The 21,690-nt window shown below is 41.0% G+C and overlaps 1 protein-coding gene across 7 annotated transcripts in view; it reads right to left on the bottom strand.

The window, feature by feature from the left end:
• map3k3 (mitogen-activated protein kinase kinase kinase 3) overlaps positions 1-21,690 on the bottom strand; it is a 188,224-nt gene that overhangs the window by 55,050 nt on the left and 111,484 nt on the right. For 6 of the 7 annotated variants that reach the window (XM_063037293.1, XM_063037291.1, XM_063037290.1 and 3 more), the window contains one exon: positions 17,214-17,345. The exons of the other annotated variant lie outside the window; for it this stretch is intronic. In XM_063037293.1, the coding sequence (XP_062893363.1) occupies positions 17,214-17,345 (132 nt within the window). The remainder of the gene's footprint in view (positions 1-17,213; positions 17,346-21,690) is intronic. 7 annotated transcript variants of the gene reach the window in all.

Below are 21,690 nucleotides of genomic sequence, written 5' to 3'. Positions count from 1 at the left end.
TGTATATTAAAGAGAAGTGGGAGAAAGAAGCGGGGTTGGTACTTTCAGAGGAGGCTTGGGGGAAAATCTGCAGCTTTCAATGGTCCTCGACTAATTCTTTGACATGGAGAGAACATTGTTGGAAAAACATTATAAGATACTTCAAGACCCCATATCAGGAAAAATATAAAGATACAAATGTGATGTGTTGGAGAAGGTGTGGCTCCAAGGAGGCAAATCATTTTCATATTTTCTGGGATTGCCCTAAATTAAGTCTATTTTGGGAAGGTATTCATAGAACATTAGTTAAGGTACTTAGGTCCCAGATACCTTTGAACTTTGAGACGCTCTATTTGGGGCATGTATTGTTCCTTGAACAGAAGGAAGATATAAAGTTGCTGCAGGCCCTCTTAGCGGCAAGTAAGAAATCAATCACTAGAAAATGGCTAAATCCAATACCACCTACATTAGAAGATTGGTACGAAATTATCTTGGAAATATTTAAAATGGAAAAGTTGACCTACTCCCCGAGAACTCAAAAAGAAACATTTTATCAAATCTGGAATAAATGGATTGAATATATAACCCCAATGCAAGCAGACTTTAGATGACTCTCCTAATGATTTATATTGCTCTTCTCATCAACACAGTAATATTGCTAACGTAAGCATCCCTAGTCTAAATGTTTGTTGTTTTTTTTTGGAAAATAGAGAATTAACACAAGTAAAGGGAAAGATTTGGGAAAGGGATAAAAAAAATGAAAAAATTAAGTAAATAAGTACATAGGGATTGGATAATTATGTCTGCGGGCAGGAACAAGCACGAACAAATTGGGATATAAACACCTACAATGCTTGGTATATAGGCTTGTATGCAACATTTTGGACCAGTGGAAATGGTCCAGAAGGGTTGTATGGAAACTATTACTACCATTTTTCTTAACAACTAATTTCATTACTTAGCCTAATAGGTTAGATTTACCACAGTACATAATTATCTATTTAAATGTTTATTTTGCTTTTATATCATCTCAATGTGTACTTAAGAATGTATAAATAATTGTAGTTTTATACATATAAAAAAATGGAAAAGGTTATATGTGTGAAAAAAGTACATGATAATTGTGAACTCCTTATCCAAATAAAAATAAAATTAAAAAAAAACAAAAGAAAAGATGCAGATGCTGGAAATCCAAGCAACTACACACACACACACACACACACACACACACACACAAAATGCTGGAGGAACTCAGCAGGCCAGTCAGCATCTATGGAAAAGAGTAAACAGTCAATGTTTCAGGCCGAGACCCTTCATCGGGACTGAAAAAAGAGAGAAATCAGTAAGAAGGTGAGGGGGTGGTGGGAGGTGACAGGTGAAGCCGGGAAAGGGGGAAGGGTGAAGTAAAGAGATGGGAAGTCGATTGGTGGAAGAGATAAAGGGCTGATAGGAGAGGACAGAAGACCACAGAAGAAAGGGAAGGGGGAGAAGCACTAGAGGGAGGTGATGGGCTGGAAAGGAGATAAGGTGAGAGAAGGAAATTGATCTGAGGAATGGCAAGGGGCGGGGGAGGAAAGAGCATTACCAGAAGTTCAAGAAATCAATGTTTTTGCCATCAGGTTGGAGGGTACCCAGACGGAATACAAGGTGTTGCTCCTCCAACCCGAGCGTTGCCTCATGGCGACAGTAGAGGAGGCCATGGACTGACATGTCTGAATGGGAATGGGATGGGAAGTAGAATTAAAATGGGTGACCACCGGGAGATGCTGCCTTTTCTGCTCAGCGAAGTGGTCTCCTAATCTACGTCGGGAAAAATACTTCGCAGCCAATGAAGCACCCTTGAAATATGTAGTATTCATTACTACAAGGAAAATAGCAGCTAGTTTGCACATAGGTAGGCCTCACAAACAGCAATGAAATAATGACCTAACTTTGGTTGAGGTTAAGTATTGGTCAGGTCACCAGGTGATAATGTCTTTCTCTTCTTCAAAATACTGAGACAGGATGTTTTTACAGCCACCTGAGAGAAGAGGGAAGCTTCACTTAGTGGTTCATTCAAAAGAGGGCACCTGCCACATTGCTCACAACTATGCTTATGACTTGAAATTGTATTCCCTTCTACGATAATTTTACAAAATGTTGATAGATATTCAAATTATTTTAAAATTGCCACTGAGTGCAAGATTTTGCTATAATTCTCAGGAAGAATGCAAATGATCTTGAGGAAAAAAAACTGAGAATGCTCCAATTCACCACATTCAAAATATTTCTTCATTTTATTGTCAACATTGGACTGTATTAGAGCAAACTGTGGAGTGAAAATGTCAGTGAAAGTGGAAGCAAGAGGAATAAGCAGTGTTGGATCATTCCAATCTTGAAGACTGAGGATGAGGGTGTAAAGGAGATTAACAAGGATGCGGCCAGCCTGGAAAATTATAACTTTAAGGAAATAATGGATAAAATGGTGGAGTTATTTTTTTTTGGAACATTGGAGGTTGAAGGACTGATTGAGGTAGATAAAAATTGAGTGACTTAGATTAATTAAATAGAGTGGAATAATTTTCCTTGGCAAAGGGGCTAAACAAATGGGGCATCCATTTTGAAATAACTGATGAAATAACACCCAACTTTATGGTACAAAAGCTGCTAAACTAGTCCACATTGGTGACAATTGCTCTTGGGTGACTGGGTGCAACACAAGGACAACTCACTGAATGCAGTGGAGATTGATATTTTAAACAAGAAAGCTGAAGGCTTCTTTAAGCCCCTAGAATCATTCCAAACTCTGCCTTAGACAAGCTTTTTTCTTTGCAAAGTAAAACTTCCAAACCCATCAGTTCCTCCATACCTTCACAATTTATTCCACACATTGTGATGGACTTTCACAAACAAGAGAAAATCTGTAGATGCTGGAATCCAAGTCAAAGTTTTACTGCGCCAGTTTTAACTAGATTCAGATCCAAGACCCAAACGTACAGGATGATGTACTAAGATCTGTACCAACCATTCCTCAACAATGCGTGCATTTGTGTGAATCAGAGATACAAAGTTTGTGTAACTGATTAAATAAAATGACTGAAATATAGCTAATATAGATAAGGAAACACTTAAAATATAAAAAACCCAGAATAGAACAAAACTTAAACATGAGAAATTCTGCAGATGCTGAAAATCCAGAGGAACACACACAAGATGCTGGAGGAACTCAGTAGGTTGGGCATCATTTATGGAAATGAATAAACAGTCAAAGTTTTGGGCCAAGGCCCTTCTTCAGGACTGGAAAGGAAGGGGGAAGATATCAGAATAAAAAGGTGGGGGGAGGGGAAGGAGGATAGCTAGTAGGTGATAGGTGAAGTCAAGGGCTGGAGAAGAAGGAATCTGATAGGAGAGGAGAGTGGATCATAGAAGAAATGGAAGGAGGGGGAGGATCTGGGAGAGGTGATATGAATGTGAAAAGAGGCAAGAGGCCAGAATGGGGAATAGAAGAATAGGGAAGGGGAAAAATTAATTCTCCTTCCAGTAAAATTGATATTCATGCAATCATGTTGGGGGCTACCCACATGGAATACAAGATGTTGCTCCTCCACCCTGAGGGTGACCTCATCTTGGCACAAGAGGCGGCCATGGACTGACATGTTGGACCAGGAGTAGGAATCGGAATTAAAATGTTTGTCTACTGGGAAGTTCCGCTTCTGCTGGATGGAGCAGAGATGCTTGATTAAGCAGTCCCCCAATTTACGATGGGTCTCGCCAATGTAGAAGAGGCTGTATTGGGAACACCGGACATAATAGATGACCCATGCAGATTCACTGATGAAATGCTGCCTCACCTGGAAGGACGATTTAGCAAAACTTCCCTGGATTAAGCAGGATCAAGAATAAAGATGATGTAAGTAGTAAGTAGGTGTCAAGTACTGATTACTATAGTCATCATGAAATCATTTATGTATTATATGCAGGCAGTTTTAAGCAGTGTAATCTCAGTAAAACACTCGTCCTGTCTGTTGAATCTACCACAAGTTTGTACATAGTATCCTGTCATGTGACATGCAATTACATGGCGAAACTTGGCAGTCATAATGGCACCAACAATGGGACATACAAACTGCTGTGACACAAAGCCAAGGCTCCAATTAAGAATGGAAACCACCATCTTACAAGTGGATAATAAACTTTGGAGAATTTAAGTACTATTTTACTTACAAGTTTACAATAACATAAATTAACAAGATGCATTCCATAGAAGCTTAAACCACCAAACCTTATGTACTCCTCACATGTGAATTTTGAAATTGTGTTATTTTGAGATAGTAGCACACTTTAAAAATTCCAAACTGCTGGAGGTATTTAATGTAGACTATTCAGTGCCCATCTCCTTCCTATTTTATTTCATATGCTGAGAGATTGTACAAGCTTTCTTCACAACAAGGAAGGATAAGGTTGCTTATGTAAACTTTCTTGCAAGATCAAAAACAAAATTACCCTATTTAAGTTATTGCAGATAAAATAAATGTGATGTTATCACAATTGGGTCTATTACCAGACAGCAAATAAACATCAAAGCTAATCCAGAAATCATTTCTCTACTTAGCACCTTAAAGGGACATTTACTCAAACCAATACTAAACTTATTTCTCAGAAAGACACAGCCACTGAAGTGGCTTGAGGTGTCTACCATTCCAATTGTGATTTCTAGGTGCAACATTGTGGAATAGTCAAACAAGGCAAATACTGTTGCCACTATCCCCACTTTGGTTGAACAACTGCCCAGATCTTACCACACACGAATTTCCAATCACGCTGGAAAGGCTCTAAAGTGTGCCAACTATCCACCACCCATTTAGAGTACGATATAGATATAGATACAACACATACACACACACACTTATTTCTCTCTACCTTCTCATCAACTCCACCCAGGTTCTACCACTCATTACCATGTTAGGGGCAACTTACTGTGACCAGTTAGCCTTTCAACCAGTGCATCTGTGTGATGTGTGACAAAACTGAAGCATCTGGAGAAATGTTGTCACAGTGAGAACATGACAATTCCGCAGATAGCACCAGATGACAGGATTGAACGAGGTTGCTGGAACAGTGCAGCAATAGCTCTTATGAGCTGCACCACTGTGCAAGTTGTACTGAAATACTCCATCTACCAGCTTGACGGTGACTTAGAAACATAGAAAACCTACAGCACAATACAGGCCCTTCGGCCCATAAAGCTGTGCCGAACATGTCTCTACCTTAGAAATTACTAGGGCTACCCATAGGCCTCTATTTTTCTAAGCTCCATGTACCTATCTAAAAGTCTTTTAAAAGACCCTATCGTATCCGCCTCCACCACCATTGCCACCAGACCATTCCACTCACCACTCTCTGCGTAAAAAACTTACCTGACATCTCCTCTGTACCTACTTCCAAGCACCTTAAACCTATGCCCTCTTGTGGCAGCCATTTCAGCCCTGGGAAAAAGCCTCTAACTATCCACACGATCAATGCCTCTCATCATCTTATACAATTTTATCAGGTAACCTCTCATCCTCCGTCGCTCCAAGGAGAAAAGGCCGAGTTCACTCAACCTATTCTCATAAGGCATGCTCCCCAATCCAGGGAACATCCTTGTAAATCTCCTCTGCACCCTTTCTATGGTTTCCACATCCTTCCTGTAGTGAGGTGACCAGAACTGAGCACAGTACTCCAAGTGGGGTCTGAGCAGGGTCCTATATAGCTGCAACCTCTCAGCTCCTAAATTCAATTCCACGATTGACGAAGGCCAGTACACCGTATGACTTCTTAACCAGACAGTCAACCTGCGTAGCAGCTTTGAATGTCCCATGGATACGGACCCCAAGATCCTTCTGATCCTCCACATTGCCAAGAGTCTTACCATTAATACAATATTCTGCCATCATATTTGACCTACCAAAATGAACCACCTCACACTTATCTGGGTTGAACTCCATCTGCCACTTCTCAGCCCAGTTTTCCATCCTTTCAATGTTCTGTTGTAACCTCTGACAGCCCTCCACACTATCCACAACACCCCCAACCTTTGTGTCATCAGCAAATTTACTAACCCATCCCTCCACTTCCTCATCCAGGTCATGTATAATCATGTAGAGTCCCAGAACAGATCTCAGAGGCACACCACTGGTGACCAACCTCCATGCAGAATATGACCCGTTTACAACCACTCTTTGCCTTCTGTGGGCAAGCCAATACTGGATCCACAAAGCAAGGTCCCCTTTGGATCCCATGTCTCCTTTCTTTCTCAATAAGCCTTGCATGGGGTACCTTGTCAAATGCCTTGCTGAAATCCATATACACTACATCTACTGCTCTACCTTCATCAATGTGTTTAGTCACATCCTCAAATGATTCAATCAGGCTCGTAAGGCACGACCTGCCCTTGACAAAGACATGGTGATTATTCTTAATCATATTATACCTGTCCAAATGTTCATAAATACTGCCTCTCAGGATCTTCTCCATCAACTTACCAACCACTGAAGTAAGACTCACTGGTCTATAATTTCCTGGGCTATCTCTACTCCTTTTCTTGAATAAGGGAACAACATCCGCAACCCTCCAATCCTCCGGAACCTCTTCCGTCTCCATTGATGATGCAAAGATCATTGCCAGAGGCTCAGCAATCTCCTCCCTTGCCTCCCACAGTAGCCTGGGGTACATCTCATCCGGTCCCGGCGACTTATCCAACTTGATGCTTTCCAAAAGCTCCAGCACTTCCTCTTTCTTAATATCTATATGCTCAAGCTTTTCAGTCTGCTGCAAGTCATCACTACAATCACTAAGATCCTTTTCCATAGTGAATACTGCGTAAAGTATTCATTAGGTACCTCTGCTATTTCCTCCGGTTCCATACACGCTTTCCCACTGTCACACTTGATAGGTCCTATTCTTTCATGTCTTATCCTCTTGCTCTTCACATACCTGTGGAATGCCTTGGGGGTTTTCCTTAATCTTGTCCACCAAGGCCTTCTTATAGCCCCTTCTGGCTCTCCTAATTTCCTTCTTAAGCTCCTTCCTGTTAGTCTTATAATCTCTAGATCTCTAACATTACCTAGCTCTCTGAACCTTTCGTAAGCTTTTCTTTTCTTCTTGACTACAGTTACTAAAGCCTTTGTACACCACCGTTCCCGTACCCTCCCATAACTCCCGTCTCATTGGAACATACCCATGCAGAACTCCATGCAAATACCCCCTGAACATTTGCCACATTTCTTCCGTACCTTTCCCTGAGAACATCTGTTCCCAATTTAAGCTTCCAAGTTCCTGCCTGATAGCCTCATAATTCCCCTTACTCCAATTAAACGCTTTTCTAACTTGCCTGTTCCTATCTCTCTCCAATGCTATGGCAAATGAGATAGAATTGTGATCACTATCTCCAAAATGCTCTCCCACTGAGAGATCTGACACCTGACCAGGTTAATTTCCCAATACCAAATCAAGTACAGTCTCTCCTCTTGTAGGCCTATCTACATATTGTGTCAAGAAACCTTCCTGAACACAACTGACAAACTCTACCCCATCTAACCCCTCGCTCTAGGGAGATGCCAATCGATATTTGGGAAATTAAAATCTCCCACCACAACAACCCTGTTGTTATTACACCTTTCCAGGATCTGTTTCCCCATCTGCTTCTCGATATCCTTGTTGGGCGGCCTATAAAAAAACACCCAGTGGTATTGACCACTTCCTGTTCCTAACCTCCACCCAGAGACTCCGTTTGACAATCCCTCCATGACGTCCACCTTTTCTGCAGCTGTGACACTATCTCTGCTGCAAGTCATCACTACAATTGCCAAGATCCTTTTCCATAGTGAATACTGAAATATTCAGCAAGTACCTCTGCTATTTCCTCTGGTTCCATACACACTTTCCCCACTGTCACACTTGATAGGTCCTATTCTCTTACGTCTTATCCTCTTGCCCTTCACATACTTGTAGAATGTCTTGGCGTTTTCCTTAATCCTGCACATAAAGGCCTTCTCATGGCCCCTTCTGGCTCTCCTAATTTCCTTCTGAAGCTCCTTTCTGTTAGCCTTATAATCTTCTAGATCTCTAACATTACATAGCTCCCTGAACCTTTTGTAAGCTTTTCCTTTCTTCTTGACTAGAATTACTACAGCCTTTGTACACCACGGTTCCTGTACCCTACCATAACTTCCCTGTCTCATTGGAACGTACCTATGCAGAACTCCATGCAAATACCCCCTGAACATTTGCCACATTTCTTCCATACCTTTCCCTGAGAACATCTGTTCCCAATTTAAGCTTCCAAGTTCCTGCCTGATAGCCTCATAAGTCCCCTTACCCCAATTAAACACTTTTCTAACTTGTCTGTTCCTATCTCTCTCCAATGCTATGGTAAAGGAGATAGAATTATGATCACTATCTCCAAAATGCTCTCCCACTGAGAGATCTGACAACTGACCAGGTTCATTTCCCAATACCAAATCAAGTACAGTCTCTCCTTTGTAGGCTTATCTACATATTGTGTCAAGAAACCTTCCTGAACACACCTAACAAACTCCACCCCATCTAAACCCCTTGCTCCAGGGAGATGCCAATCGATATTTGGGAAATTAAAATCTCCCACCACGACAACCGTTATTATGACACCTTTGCAGAATCTGTTTCCCTATCTGCTCCTCGATATCCCTGTTACTATTGGGCGGCCTATAAAAAACACCCAGTAGAGTTATTGACCCCTTCCTGTTCCTAACCTCCGCCCACAGTGACTCTGTAGACAATCCCTCCATGACATCCACCTTTTCTGCAACTGTGACACTATCTCTGATGAACAGTGCCACGCCCCCACCTCTTTTGCCTCCCTCCCTGTCCTTTCTGAAACATCTAAAACCCGGCACTTGAAGTAACCATCCCCGTTCCTGAGTCATCAAAGTCTCTGTAATGGCTACCACATCATAGCTCCGAGTACTGATCCACGCTTTAAGCTCATCCACTTTGTTCACAATACTCCTTGCGTTAAAATAGACACATCTCAAACTGTTGATCTTGATTTAAAATTCTTATCGCCTTCCTCAAATCCCTCCATGGCTTTGGCTCTCTCATACCTAACCATCTCTGGTCTTCAAACTGCCCCAGTGGATCCCATTTTGACTTCTAATCATGTATATAGTTTCAGCTACCCATATCTCAGCTCTCTAAATCTCACTTCTCCACTCAAAAAAAAACCTCACTACCAATGTCACCTTAATATGATGCATAAGATCTACCGCCCTTGCTGAAACTTTAGGTTTTCTTTTATTTTACTTCCACATGTCATTCAGTGCCAAGTTTTGCAATCTTCCTGTGAAACATCATAGAATATTTTTTAATGGATTAAAGCCACTTAAGTCAAAATCATTTTAGGTTTTATGTCTGAAACAATAGCTTTTACGAGCCTATAATAAATGGGGTGCTTTCCTATTTTCATCTGCTTGGTGATAAAAATCCAGGAGAAAAGGTTTAGATTTCCTCAATACCACCAGCCTATTGCAAAAGATTTCTGATAGGCCCTTTGACAAAATGCCTTCAAAGAAATGCTGCACAAGATGCTGAATGGTTGAATAGAGAGGACAGAATTAATCTGGTGTGAATCACTTTTTGAGAAAGCCCTCTTGTAGGTAACTGGGACTGACCATATTGTGCATTACATAATTGTAATATCACTTGTATTGTGTAACTGTTTTCCACAGAATTTTATCACATGTAACCTGGAGATTCAAGATGAAGTTTCAGGCACAGGCAGAGACTAAGACAGCTTTAATCAAGACCTTGAAGATTATTCAGCAAATAAACTTTACAGTAGTTTCAGTAAATTAAAACCACAAATCCCACCATCAACTCATTGGCAGAGATATTAATCACTCTAAATGATTTGGCAGTCATCCTTCCTAGTTCATCAGCTTAACAAACAGTCATCATATTGTACTGGGGGGGGGGGGGTGCCAAATTTTACAGGTTTTATTTGAAAATCTCCTGAAAAGGTAAGCTTCAAAAATAAATTATGGTAGGTTGGTCAGCTTTATTTTGATTCTATGCCACTAGTGGTATTCTGCAGAGGTCAGGACTGGGATTGCTTCATTATACGTTATGTGTCACTGATTTGGATGATGTAACTGATGGCTTTGTGTCCAAGTTTGTGGACGATACAAAGATATGTGGAGGGGTATGCAGTGTTGAGGAATCTGCAGAAGGACTCAAGACAAATTAGGAGAATGGGCTAAGTGGCAGATGGAATATAGTGTAGTTAAGTGTATGGTCATGCACTTTGGTAGAAGGAATAAGGGCCTAGACTATTTTCTAAACTGGGAGCAAATTCAGAAATCAGAGGATCAGAGGTGGAAAGGGACTTAGGAGTCCTCATGCAGGATTCTCTAAAGGTTATCTTACTGGTTGAGTCGGTGGTAAGGAAGGCAAATGTAATGTTAGCATTCATTTTGAGGGGACTGGAACATAAGAGCACGGATGTAGTGCTGAGGCTTTATAAGGCACTGGTGAGGTCTCACTTGGTGCACTGTGATCAGTTTCGGGCTTCTTATCTAAGAAAAGGTGTGCTAGCACTGGAGAGGGTTCAGAGGAGGTTCACAAGTATGATCCTGGGAAAGAAAGAGTTAACATATGAAGAGCATTTGATGGCTCTGAGCCTGTACTCGCTGGAGTTCAGAAGAATGGGGGGGGGGGGGATCTCATTGAAGTCTACTGAATATTGAGAGGCCCAGTTGGAGTGGCTGTGGAGAGGATGTTTCCTATAGCAGAGACCAGGAGCAAAGGGCACAGCCTCAAAATTGAAGGATGTCCCTTTCGAACAGAGGATTTTAGCCAGAGGGTGGTGATGCTGTGAAATTCATTGCCACAGACAGCAGTTGAAGCCAAGCAATTTATATTTAAGGTGGACAATGATTGGTTCTTGATTCATAAGATTACGGGAGAAGGCAGCAGAATGAGGGCTGAGAGGAATAATAAATCAGTTATGGAATGTAGAGCAGACTTGATGGGCCAAATGGCCTAATTCTGCTCCTATGTCTTATGGTCTTGTATGTGCCTTGGCTTATATAAAAAATATAATACTTTTAGGGTGGAGTTGATGAGCGCAAGAGAGAATCGTTACAGGAAAATAAATGGAGCAATCGGAATGCACAGAACCAAAGACTCAATGTAATGAATGGCCTTTTTCTATGTTGTGAGAAATATGAGAATATGCATGTCATTTCTGTTTTGAGCATGAATAAAGAAATGTGAAGGCCAAATAAACAAGGATGCTGCAGCTAGTTGACAAATAAAAGCTCCAGGGGTCAGCAGAACGAGTATGAAGCAAAAAACAGTAATCTCCGATTGAAATATATTTTTGCCCCTGAAAGGCAACCAACACTGACTGAAGAAAACTGCACAGTATAATGATATCAATAATATTCATTTCAGGTGAAGTAAGATGACTAAACTTTGCTGACTTTAATACTAGAGTTATAGGAACTTATATACAGTGAACCAATTGTAAAGGGTTGATTTCCTTAAACAAATTGACTTTTAGACCACAAACTATAGGAACATAATTAGGCTATCTGGCCAATCACATCTGCTCTGCCATTTCACAGTTACACCCTATCCTCGTTATATGCATCTTCGGACTATGCGGATTCAGTTATGCGAGGAACCCATTTCTACCAAGGTCTCGTTACATGTGTCCAAAACTCACAGTTATGCGAGGAGCATTGCTTTCCCGCCAATACAGTCATGTGCGCACACCTCACAGTCTCACTGTTGAGATGAGAAGCACAGCTTTCCGGCCAATACAAGTCAGGTGCGCGCGCCTCACAATCTCTCTCTCCCGCCACTCTCGCATTGGTTTTGGCAAGGTGTGGATGTGCAATCTTAAACTTTTGTTGGTTTAACCTACGGTGCAGTGATTTTGTGCTTGAAATATTTAACTATGCCTCCTAAGCGTCCGATGTCATGTCTTGGGCCGTCAGCCAAGCGGCAGAGAACCGCTTTAATACTTGAAAAAAAGTTGGAAATTATAAACAGCGCAGCATCAGTGGAAGGTAACACAGCTGTGGGACGCTACTGCCGGGAACAGAATCTTGCCTTTAAAGTTCTTTTGTTGTTTGACAATGCGCTAGCCCATCCTAGACATTTGGACAGCATTCATCCTAACATAACAGTGCGTTTCCTGCCGCTTAACACAACATCGCTGATTCAACCACTTGACCAAGGTGTAATCCACATTCAAGGTGTACGTATTTTTTTTACCGCGAACTATCTCTCAGATGCTGCAAGCAACAGACGATTTTGAAAATCCCGGGAGTTTACCAACGGTGAGGGAATGGTGGAAGTCGGAACACTTGGCACAAATGGCGATGGACATGGACCCAAGTTTAGAACAGAGTCAGCATTTCAGTCGTTCCCTGCCGTCAACCCTTCTTCCCTACAAGCAAATTTAAAACAAAATGCTGCCAAGCAAACAACCCTCACCTCTTTATTCAAATCGGTAACACCTTCTGCTGCCAGCAGTTCCAAGAGTTCTGTGAGTCTTCCTTCACCCCTTGCTGTGCTTGATATTATCCTGATGACCACAACCATCCACCTTACCTGTGTAAAGCTGCCCGACACAACAACAACCACTCATCTCCTGGAGAGAACACACCTGCCACTGTTGGTGAGTACTGTACACCAGAGGATGTTAACTTTCTATGATTTTTTACATTGAATATTACCTTAAATTGATGAAATATAATACAAATGTTGTCTTGTAGTACTGCTTTTGTGTCGTATTGGTATAAAAATGTGAATAAATTACAGATAAAACGTATTTAGGAAGCCTTCTGGAACACATCCCTATTTTCTCCATTTAAATAATTATTCACATTATGCAATTTCACATTATGCGTCAACTTCGAGGAACGTATCCCCCGCATATAACAAGGATAGGGTGTATTTTTAAAAATCTGAAAATATTCTAATTAGGCCATACCCATACTTACAAATCGAGTTAATTTCAGTTTCAGTTGCATTGTTAAGCAATAATAAAATATTCCTGAATGGTCCAATGATAAAATCTTAACCTTTAAATCTGATTGCACCAATAAAAAATGTTTTACCTTCATAATCTTCATTGATATAATACTAGTTTCTCAACATATCCATCTGAAGGCTTATAACCCTGTTTGTCATTCCATACCACAGAGTTGCAAGAGTAGGAGCTCCTTATGGATGCTTAAAGGGGAACAGAGCAAATGTGTCTGATGGTGAAAGGGGCAAAAAGGACGGAGAATGATTTGGATAGAGTAAGAGAAATTAGAAGACTGGAAAGGAGTCCATATGAAAATGTTTGGAGACATCGTCACTGGACTTGGGAGTGGGTGTGTGTAGGTTTGTAATGGTACTGCTCACAAGTCTCTCTGAAAACAAAGTCAAAAAAAAGTTATACAATAGATGTAACCCAGATTAATTAAACCCAAAACTCCACCTGTAGAGGGTTGAAAATGAGGTTTACCAATTTTTTTTAAAATGGAGAACTTGGGGGAAAAAAAGCTATACGAGAAGGAGGCATGGCTGATGCAGCTGCGGACAAGCGAGAGAAACGTAGCAAACTATTAGTAACTAAAGATACAAACTGTTAAATGTGGAATCAGTAGTTAGTATCTTTACCCTACTTACTTGAAAATCTCAGGGTGAAACCCCTGGAGGAGAGATGATATTGATAAAAGGTTTATTGAAGCTATGGCTATAACAAGCAGCAGCTATAACGAGACAATATCGGCAGAGATGAGTGTCCAAAATCTCTACAGTGTAACTGGGAATTAGTTCTGTTAAATAATACCAAGGGATGGATATATATAAAAATTTGTAGACATACTGATTTGAACCGAAACTGAAGTTAACCATAATACTTAAGCATAGGAATTCAATAAGTTTTCTAACTAACTAGGGATAAATAAAAAGGAAAGGTTAGTCTGTAAACCTTTAAACAGGAAATAACACTAGATTTAATTAGTTAGAGAAATTGGAGTAATAAAGGTTATTCTAATGAATCTCACTGATTCTAACTGAAAAGGAACTTGGTTTTTGTTTGACATCCGAGATTTGGAATCTAAACAGAAAGTCGGAATTTTGAATTGTTCTTACTCATGTAAATATTTCGTATGTATTGCTATTTTTTATAAACTTGCCTCCAGAGGTGTGTTTTCTATCCACTGCCTTCTTCTGATACCTAGAGCTTCTGATGGCCTATTAGCACCAAGTGTAGTACTATATAACTTGATTTTCTCATAAAGAGTGCCACGACCAGTTACACAAGACACGCACTACACAGGTGTTACATAGATGATATGACAGAGGGAAAAGGGTAGAAATTAACAACAAAAGTAATTAATATTTCAAGTTCAGTATGAGTGCAGGAAGAAACAGAATCATGGTTGCCAATGTACTGGAAAGAGTTGACAGATGGACTTCAGCAGGACTGTTCTAAAGAGACAGGTATAGGTTGGATCTATGCAAGTTCCCTAAGCAACACCTCTCAGCTTTCTGACCTTAAACCAATTTTGTTTTGCCAGAGTTCTCCATTTTGCCTTTCCTTTGTGACTTTGTTAAACATTTTTTTGAAAATTCAGAAAGGACAGTGACTGCAAGTTTTCTTTTAAGTTGCATATCACCCAGATATTTCCAGCAGCTCCCCTGTTATGATGGTATTTGAAAAATAGTGGCAAGTTCTATTGCAGTTTCAACCTATACCTCCCTAAACCATTTTGAATGCAACTCAACAGGATTAAGCAACTAAAGGCACAGCTGGCCTTTCTAAGGCCACCCTCTTCACCTTGTCAATGATTTCTACACCTCCTACAGGGATTTCAACACAATGTCTTCCTTGGTAAAGACATGCACAACACATGCGCGCCATTTTTGACCTTCACCTTCCACACACAGAATGCCTTCATTGTCCCCTATTGACAATATCTATCCTACCACCTACTTACCACTCCCTTCTACACCATTGCTCTTTACCAGTCTCATTTTTTATTATTTATTTCTTAAAATACAGTGCGAAATAGGTCCTTTAGCCCTTTGAGCTACACCGCCCAGCAATCGCCCAATTTAATCCTAAAATAATCATGGGACAATTTATAATGACCAATTGACCTACTAACTGGTACTTCTATGGACTTTGGGCAGAAACTGGAGTACTCAGATGAAACACACACAATCAACATAGAAACATATAGGCAGCGACAGGAATTGAACCCGGGTCACCCGTACTGTAAAGCGTTGTGCAAACCACTACACTACTGTGTCACTCCAATCTTCTTCATTTCTCCTCTCAGCTTAATAATTCAACCTGGTCTCAATTATCAAGCCAAAATGCACCATCCATACACATTTTTAAAATTTCATCACATTCTCTACCTCCTTTGTTATTCAGGGAACTCTTGCTTTACAGTCCATAACTTTCTCTAGTGCGCATGCACCGGTCGTGCATGCAGCCTGTTACAGCTATTCCGACTAGTTTTCTTTTTTCAACTTACGTTATTTGTAGTATTTTTTTCACGGTAACACGTTGAAGCTGCACCCTGTCTAACATGCTGGTAGAGAGAGTTTTATTTGGGTTTTTAGCGCTGGAAATAGTTACATTCGGACACATCTCATTAGCGGTGCAGCAGTATGGTCGCATTGTTTATTCCAGGGACCAGCTGATTGCGCTTATGCCAGCCAGTTTAGCGAACAGAGCAGCGGACACCCCTGCTGAAATCTGGAGGAAAACACACAGAGGATGCAGAGGGGGATCAAAAAGGCAAGGAAACTTTTTGCTGTTGGACTCCGGCCATATTCCACCGAGATACAACACTGGGCGTCATTGGAGGTTGTTCCAGCCTGTGGCCGTCGAACTTTGCAGCTCCTCCCGTGGAGGGTCAGACACCCTGAGTCAATAGGCTGATCCTGGACTTATTTCCATCTGGCATAGTTTGCATATTGTTGTTTGATTGTTTGTGGTTTTTGTATTTCTATATTTATGCTCTATACTTGGTTGGTGCAGCTGTGACAAAACTCAATTTCCCTCGGGATCAATAAAGTATGTCTATGTCTATGAGGAATGTGCTCTCCTATTTGAAACTCTCCTCTTTAACACATTGTTCTATTGCACTTTTACAGTTCAGCATTTGGATCTATTTTACACTGGAAGATCCCACTGAAATTGGCTTGCATCCAACTGACAATTTCAGCTTCACATTGCTCCTTGACCTAACCTAATACTAGTCTAAACCTTATGAAACAATAATTATAGTTCCTCAAATATCCCCCTCCCATAGAAAAATGGCCTGTCTCAATTTGCAGAACCAATCCCTCTGTACCTCTTTCCACTTGAGATGAAAATACAAGTACCAAGTAAGGTCCTCCTCTTTGCCCTAGCTTAAATAATACTCCAATTAATGAAGGGATTATTGATTAAATAATTATTCCTTCGATCCCTGGAGCACTGCACACCATCTACAAAATACACCGCAATTATTCACTTAGGCTATTCCAATAGCAGCTCCCAAGCCAGCTACCTCCAACAGGAAAGAGGATAGAGGCCATCTCCAAGTTCCGCACTCCCCCCCCACTCGCACAATATCCTGACCTGGAAACAAAATAAATTATCAATCCTTCATGCTATTGGAAATAAGCCATGAAACAGCAGTCTTTTTTTAAAACCAGAAATGACTGCAGCTATACCATCTTATCAAAGGCAATAAATACTGGCCTTGCTTGTTATGCCCCTTCACACAAAAATTAATACATTAAAAATGTTAGCCCTACTATCACAGTTCTTGTACATCCTAATTATTTTATTACTGATTTGTTCCTCTGCTCTTCTCTCAGAAACTTCCTCTTCCACTTGCACAGTTCCATTAATGTGTCCACACTTCCCTTTCTTTACCCAGCTTTTCTGAGCTTCTATCCAGGAATATTATATGCCCAGTCCTGTTCCTTCTTTAAAAACTAAATTTTAATCACCATTGCATCATAATCCTGAACAGCTATTTGTGCATGCAGTTCAAGTTTATTTACCACTTTGTGCTTTTATGCAATGCATTTTTGACCTTTCTTTGTCTAATGACGGTGATACAGGCAAGTGCTTTGAGATCACTTGAATAATGAACACATTTTACAAATATTACATGCCATGGATTTGAAATTGTACTACAAAATCTTTTATTTTCTCTACTCACCCCAGGCATATACTCCATGAAAATCGAAAGAGTCCTCTCTGCTTTTTCACGCAGGCAGCCATAGTATTGCACTATCCGCTCATGCTGCAGGTTCTTCAGTAACTGGATCTCACACTCCAAAGCGCTTACTTCCTAGTGAGGGGTTCCAAGCAGAAACCACATCAAGGCTGAGTGCTTCTGTATACCAAGGTTTTCATGATGTTGCCAACAGAACTTCACTTAATTATATGAAACAGCTACACAGTATCTACATGAACTGCAGAAAAAATTACATGAGTGAAGCCAGACATGTGATTATTTATTGAGATACAGTGCTGAATAGGCCCTTTCAGCCCTACGAGCTGCACTGCCCCCGATTTAACCCTAGTCTAATCACAGGACAATTTACAATGACCAATTAACCTACCAACTGGTACATCTTTGGACTGTGGAAGGAAACAGGAGGAAATCCACACATTCCGCGGGAAGAATGAGCAAATGCCTTACAAAGGATGCTGGGACTGAACTCAGAACTCTGATGCCCTGTGCTGTAACTACCACTACCATGTTCTTTTGCTAATATGCACAAGAAGAATCTCGGGTGTGTAGCACCAGGGTGACTAACCCACTAATTACAAGTCTTTTGCATGTGGTCATTGTTGGGCCAGTAATGCTGGAACAATTTGACATGACCAAATTATGAGAAAGGGTATAGTATATTTAGATGTTATGGCAAAAATATAAATTTGACAATCCTGACCAACAAGATTGCCTCACCCTTTAACAGTACCATAAGACAAAGGAGCAGAAGTAGGCCATTTGGCCCATCGAGTCTGCTCCGCCATTTTATCATGAGCTGATCCATTTTATCTTATTTAGTCCCACTGCCCCGCCTTCTCACCATAACCTTTGATGCCCTGGCTACTCAGATACCTATACTCAGATACCTCTGCCTTAAAGACACCCAATGACTTGGCCTCCACTGCTGCCCGTGGCAAAAAAATTCCATAGATTCACCACCCTCTGACTAAAAAAATGTTTTTGCATCTCTGTTCTGAATGGGCGCCCTTCAATCCTGAAGTCATGCCCTCTCGTACTAGACTCTCCCATCATGGGAAACAACTTTGCCACATCCACTCTGTCCATGCCTTTTAACATTCGAAATGTTTCTATAAGATCTCCCCTCATTCTTCTAAACTCCAAGGAATACAGTCCAAGAGCGGACAAACGTTCCTCATATGTTAACCCTCTCATTCCCGGAATCATTCTAGTGAATCTTCTCTGTACCCTCTCCAACGTCAGCACATCCTTTCTTAAATAAGGAGACCAAAACTGCCCACAGTACTCCAAGTGAGGTCTCACCAGCGCCTTATAGAGCCTCAACATCACATCCCTGCTCCTATACTCTATTCCTCTAGAAATGAATGCCAACATTGCATTCGCCTTCTTCACTACTGACTCAACCTGGAGGTTAACTTTAAGGGAATCCTGTACGAGGACTCCCAAGTCCCGTTGCATCTCAGAACTTTGAATTCTTTCCCCATTTAAATAATAGTCTGACCATTTATTTTTTCTGCCAAAGTGCATAACCATACACTTTCCAACATTGTACTTCATTTGCCACTTCTCTGCCCATTCTTCCAATCTATCCAAGTCTCTCTGCAGACTCTCCGTTTCCTCAGCACTACCAGCCCCTCCACCTATCTTCGTATCGTCAGCAAACTTAGCCACAAAGCCATCTATTCCATAATCTAAATCGTTGATGTACAACGTAAAAAGAAGCGGCCCCAACACGGACCCCTGTGGAACATCACTGGTAACAGGCAGCCAACCAGAATAGGATCCCTTTATTCCCACTCTGTTTCCTGCCAATCAGCCAACACCCTATCCACGTATGTAACTTTCCCGTAATTCCATGGGCTCTTATCTTGTTAAGTAGCCTCATGCGTGGCACCTTGTCAAATGCCTTCTGAAAATCCAAATATACAACATCCACTGCATCTCCCTTGTCTAGCCTACTTGTAATTTCCTCAAAAAATTGTAATAGGTTTGTCAGGCAAGGATTTTCCTTTAAGGAATCCATGCTGAGTTCTGCCTATCTTGTCATATGCCTCCAGGTACTCTGTAACCTCATCCTTGACAATCGACTTCAACAACTTCTCAACCACCGATGTCAAGCTAACAGGTCTATAATTTCCTTTTTGCTTCCTTGCCCCCTTCTTAAATAGCGGAGTGACATTTGCAATCTTCCAGTCCTCCGGAACCATGCCAGAATCTATCGACTTTTGAAAGATCATCGCTAATGCCTCCGCAATCTCCACAGCTACTTCCTTCAGAACACGAGGGTGCATTCCATCTGGTCCAGGAGATTTATCGACCTTTAGCCTATTCAGCTTCCTGAGTACTTTCTCTATCGTAATTGTAACCACGCACACTTCTCTTCCCTGCCACCCTTGAGTGGCATACCATATTATTTCAGCATTAGAACTTGGAGCAATGCCAAAGCTGAGACCAAATACCCCAGCATGGCTTGAATGTTAATAAAGAATTTTAAACTCTGATTTACATTTGGATATTACAAAAGAACATATCAAGTCCAAATTTAATATAAACAAAAATCCATTCTTGACCAGGGTGGATTATCAGCATAAAGTAAAAGTTGCAATTTCTTCACAACTTCCCAAAAAGTTCTCAGGAACAGTGCCAATTACTCTGGCAAGCAGTAAAGAAAACAAGCCAGGAGTGAAGTGTCCTTTGGAATAGGTACAGAGAGTGGTTTTAAACGGGGTGCTTCAAACTCAGTAGAGGTTAAACTGATCATGGTGGAAATTTGGGACGATGGGCACGGAGGCACTGCTGCTCACTTCCAAAGCCTGTTAAAGGTCATGCAGTCAAGGCAGCAAAGTTTTGCCCGTTTCAATGCTTTATTCAAGTTAGTAAGTTTAATAAAGTTGTTATAATAATTACCAGTTTACAATTATGCATCTGAACAATTGCATGTGTGAGGTTGAGAACTGAGACTAACCGAAAGAAATACCTCTATCAGTCTCAGTCATGACAGAGGGCTGCAAATCAGAACAAGATTTTTAAAAAGTCCTTTTTAGAATAGAGACACGAGACTCCAGATGATGGAATGTGGAGTAACACAAGTCACTGAAGGAACTTAGCAGGTCAACCAGAATCTTTAGTGAGAAATAGTTCCTTTTGCATTGATCCTTTTTTAAAGAACGTAGGCTGTGTGAGCAGACTGGGATTTGCTGATCATCCCTAATGGTCATCAGAAGATTGTGGTGAGCCATCTTCACGAACCACTATAGTGCTTCTGCTGAAGGCAGTCACATTATGTTGTTGCAAGACTTAGACTCCAGAGACAAGGAAGAAATGTTGATATATTTCCAAATCAGGAAGATCTGTAACTTTGAGAGCAATCTTCCCACACATCTACTGCCTATGCCTCCTTGCTAGCAAATGTCATGGGACTGGAAGGTACTGTAGAGTTATACTTTGGTGTGTAACTGCAGTGTATTTCACTCTTCAGCCATTGGATGAGGTACCAATTATATCACCTGCTTTGTCTTTGGTGGTACACTCCTGAATTGTGCTTTGCAGATGTTTGAAAGTTCCTGGGGTGCCAGAAGGCAAGTCATTTGCTATAATTTCTGATCAGTGGTGACTCCAGGATCAAGAAAAGGTGACTGGACTTTGTTGTTTGAGATTGTAATTTTCATGACACTTTTGATCTGTGAAATAGTTAATAGAAAACAAGTGGGTATAAGCACGGTTTGTCAGGTTGGGATGCTGTGACTTGGGAGATGCAGAGGAAACTGTGCTTAGGATCTAGCTAATTGCAATGTACATCAACAATATGGAGGAGGGACAAAGTGGCACATTTCCAGATTCAGAATCAAATGGGACTGAGAATCCAGAGGAGGATGTAAAAAAAAACGATTCCAGGAGATATGTTCAAGCTGAGTGAGTGAGCAAGAGCATGAAGACTGAATAAAATATGAAGTCATCACCCTGGTAAACAAAACAATAAAAAAAAATTGGAGCCAGAATGGGCTGCACATGGTGACATATGTACTTCGATAATAAATTAACTTTGAACTTTGAAAAGGAAATATAAAAAATAATTAAGTAGTGCAAAACGAGAGGTAGTGTTCATGGACCATTCAGAAGTCTGATGGCAGAGGGGAAGAAGCTGTTTCTAAAATGTTGAGTGTGTCTTCAGGCTCCTGTACCTCATGATGGTTGATGTAACCATCAATTACTAGCCTGATGGTTAGTAATTGAGAAGAGGGCATGAGAGTGGTGAGGGACCTTAAAGTTCGATGCCAGCTTCTTGAGGCATCACCTTTTGAAGATGTCCTCAACGATGGGGAAGCTAGAGCCCATGATGGAGCTGGCTGAGTTTACAATCCTCTGATGCAACCAGTCAGAGAACCTCTGAGACTGTACATGCAATATTCTGCAAAGTTTGGGTCTCATTGTCTGAAAC

This window comes from Mobula hypostoma, chromosome X1 (assembly GCF_963921235.1).
Source record: "Mobula hypostoma chromosome X1, sMobHyp1.1, whole genome shotgun sequence".
NCBI classification, from domain to species: Eukaryota; Metazoa; Chordata; class Chondrichthyes; order Myliobatiformes; family Myliobatidae; genus Mobula; species Mobula hypostoma.
Note: the sequence above shows the minus strand (reverse complement) of the source record. Positions and strands in the feature narration are given on the sequence as shown.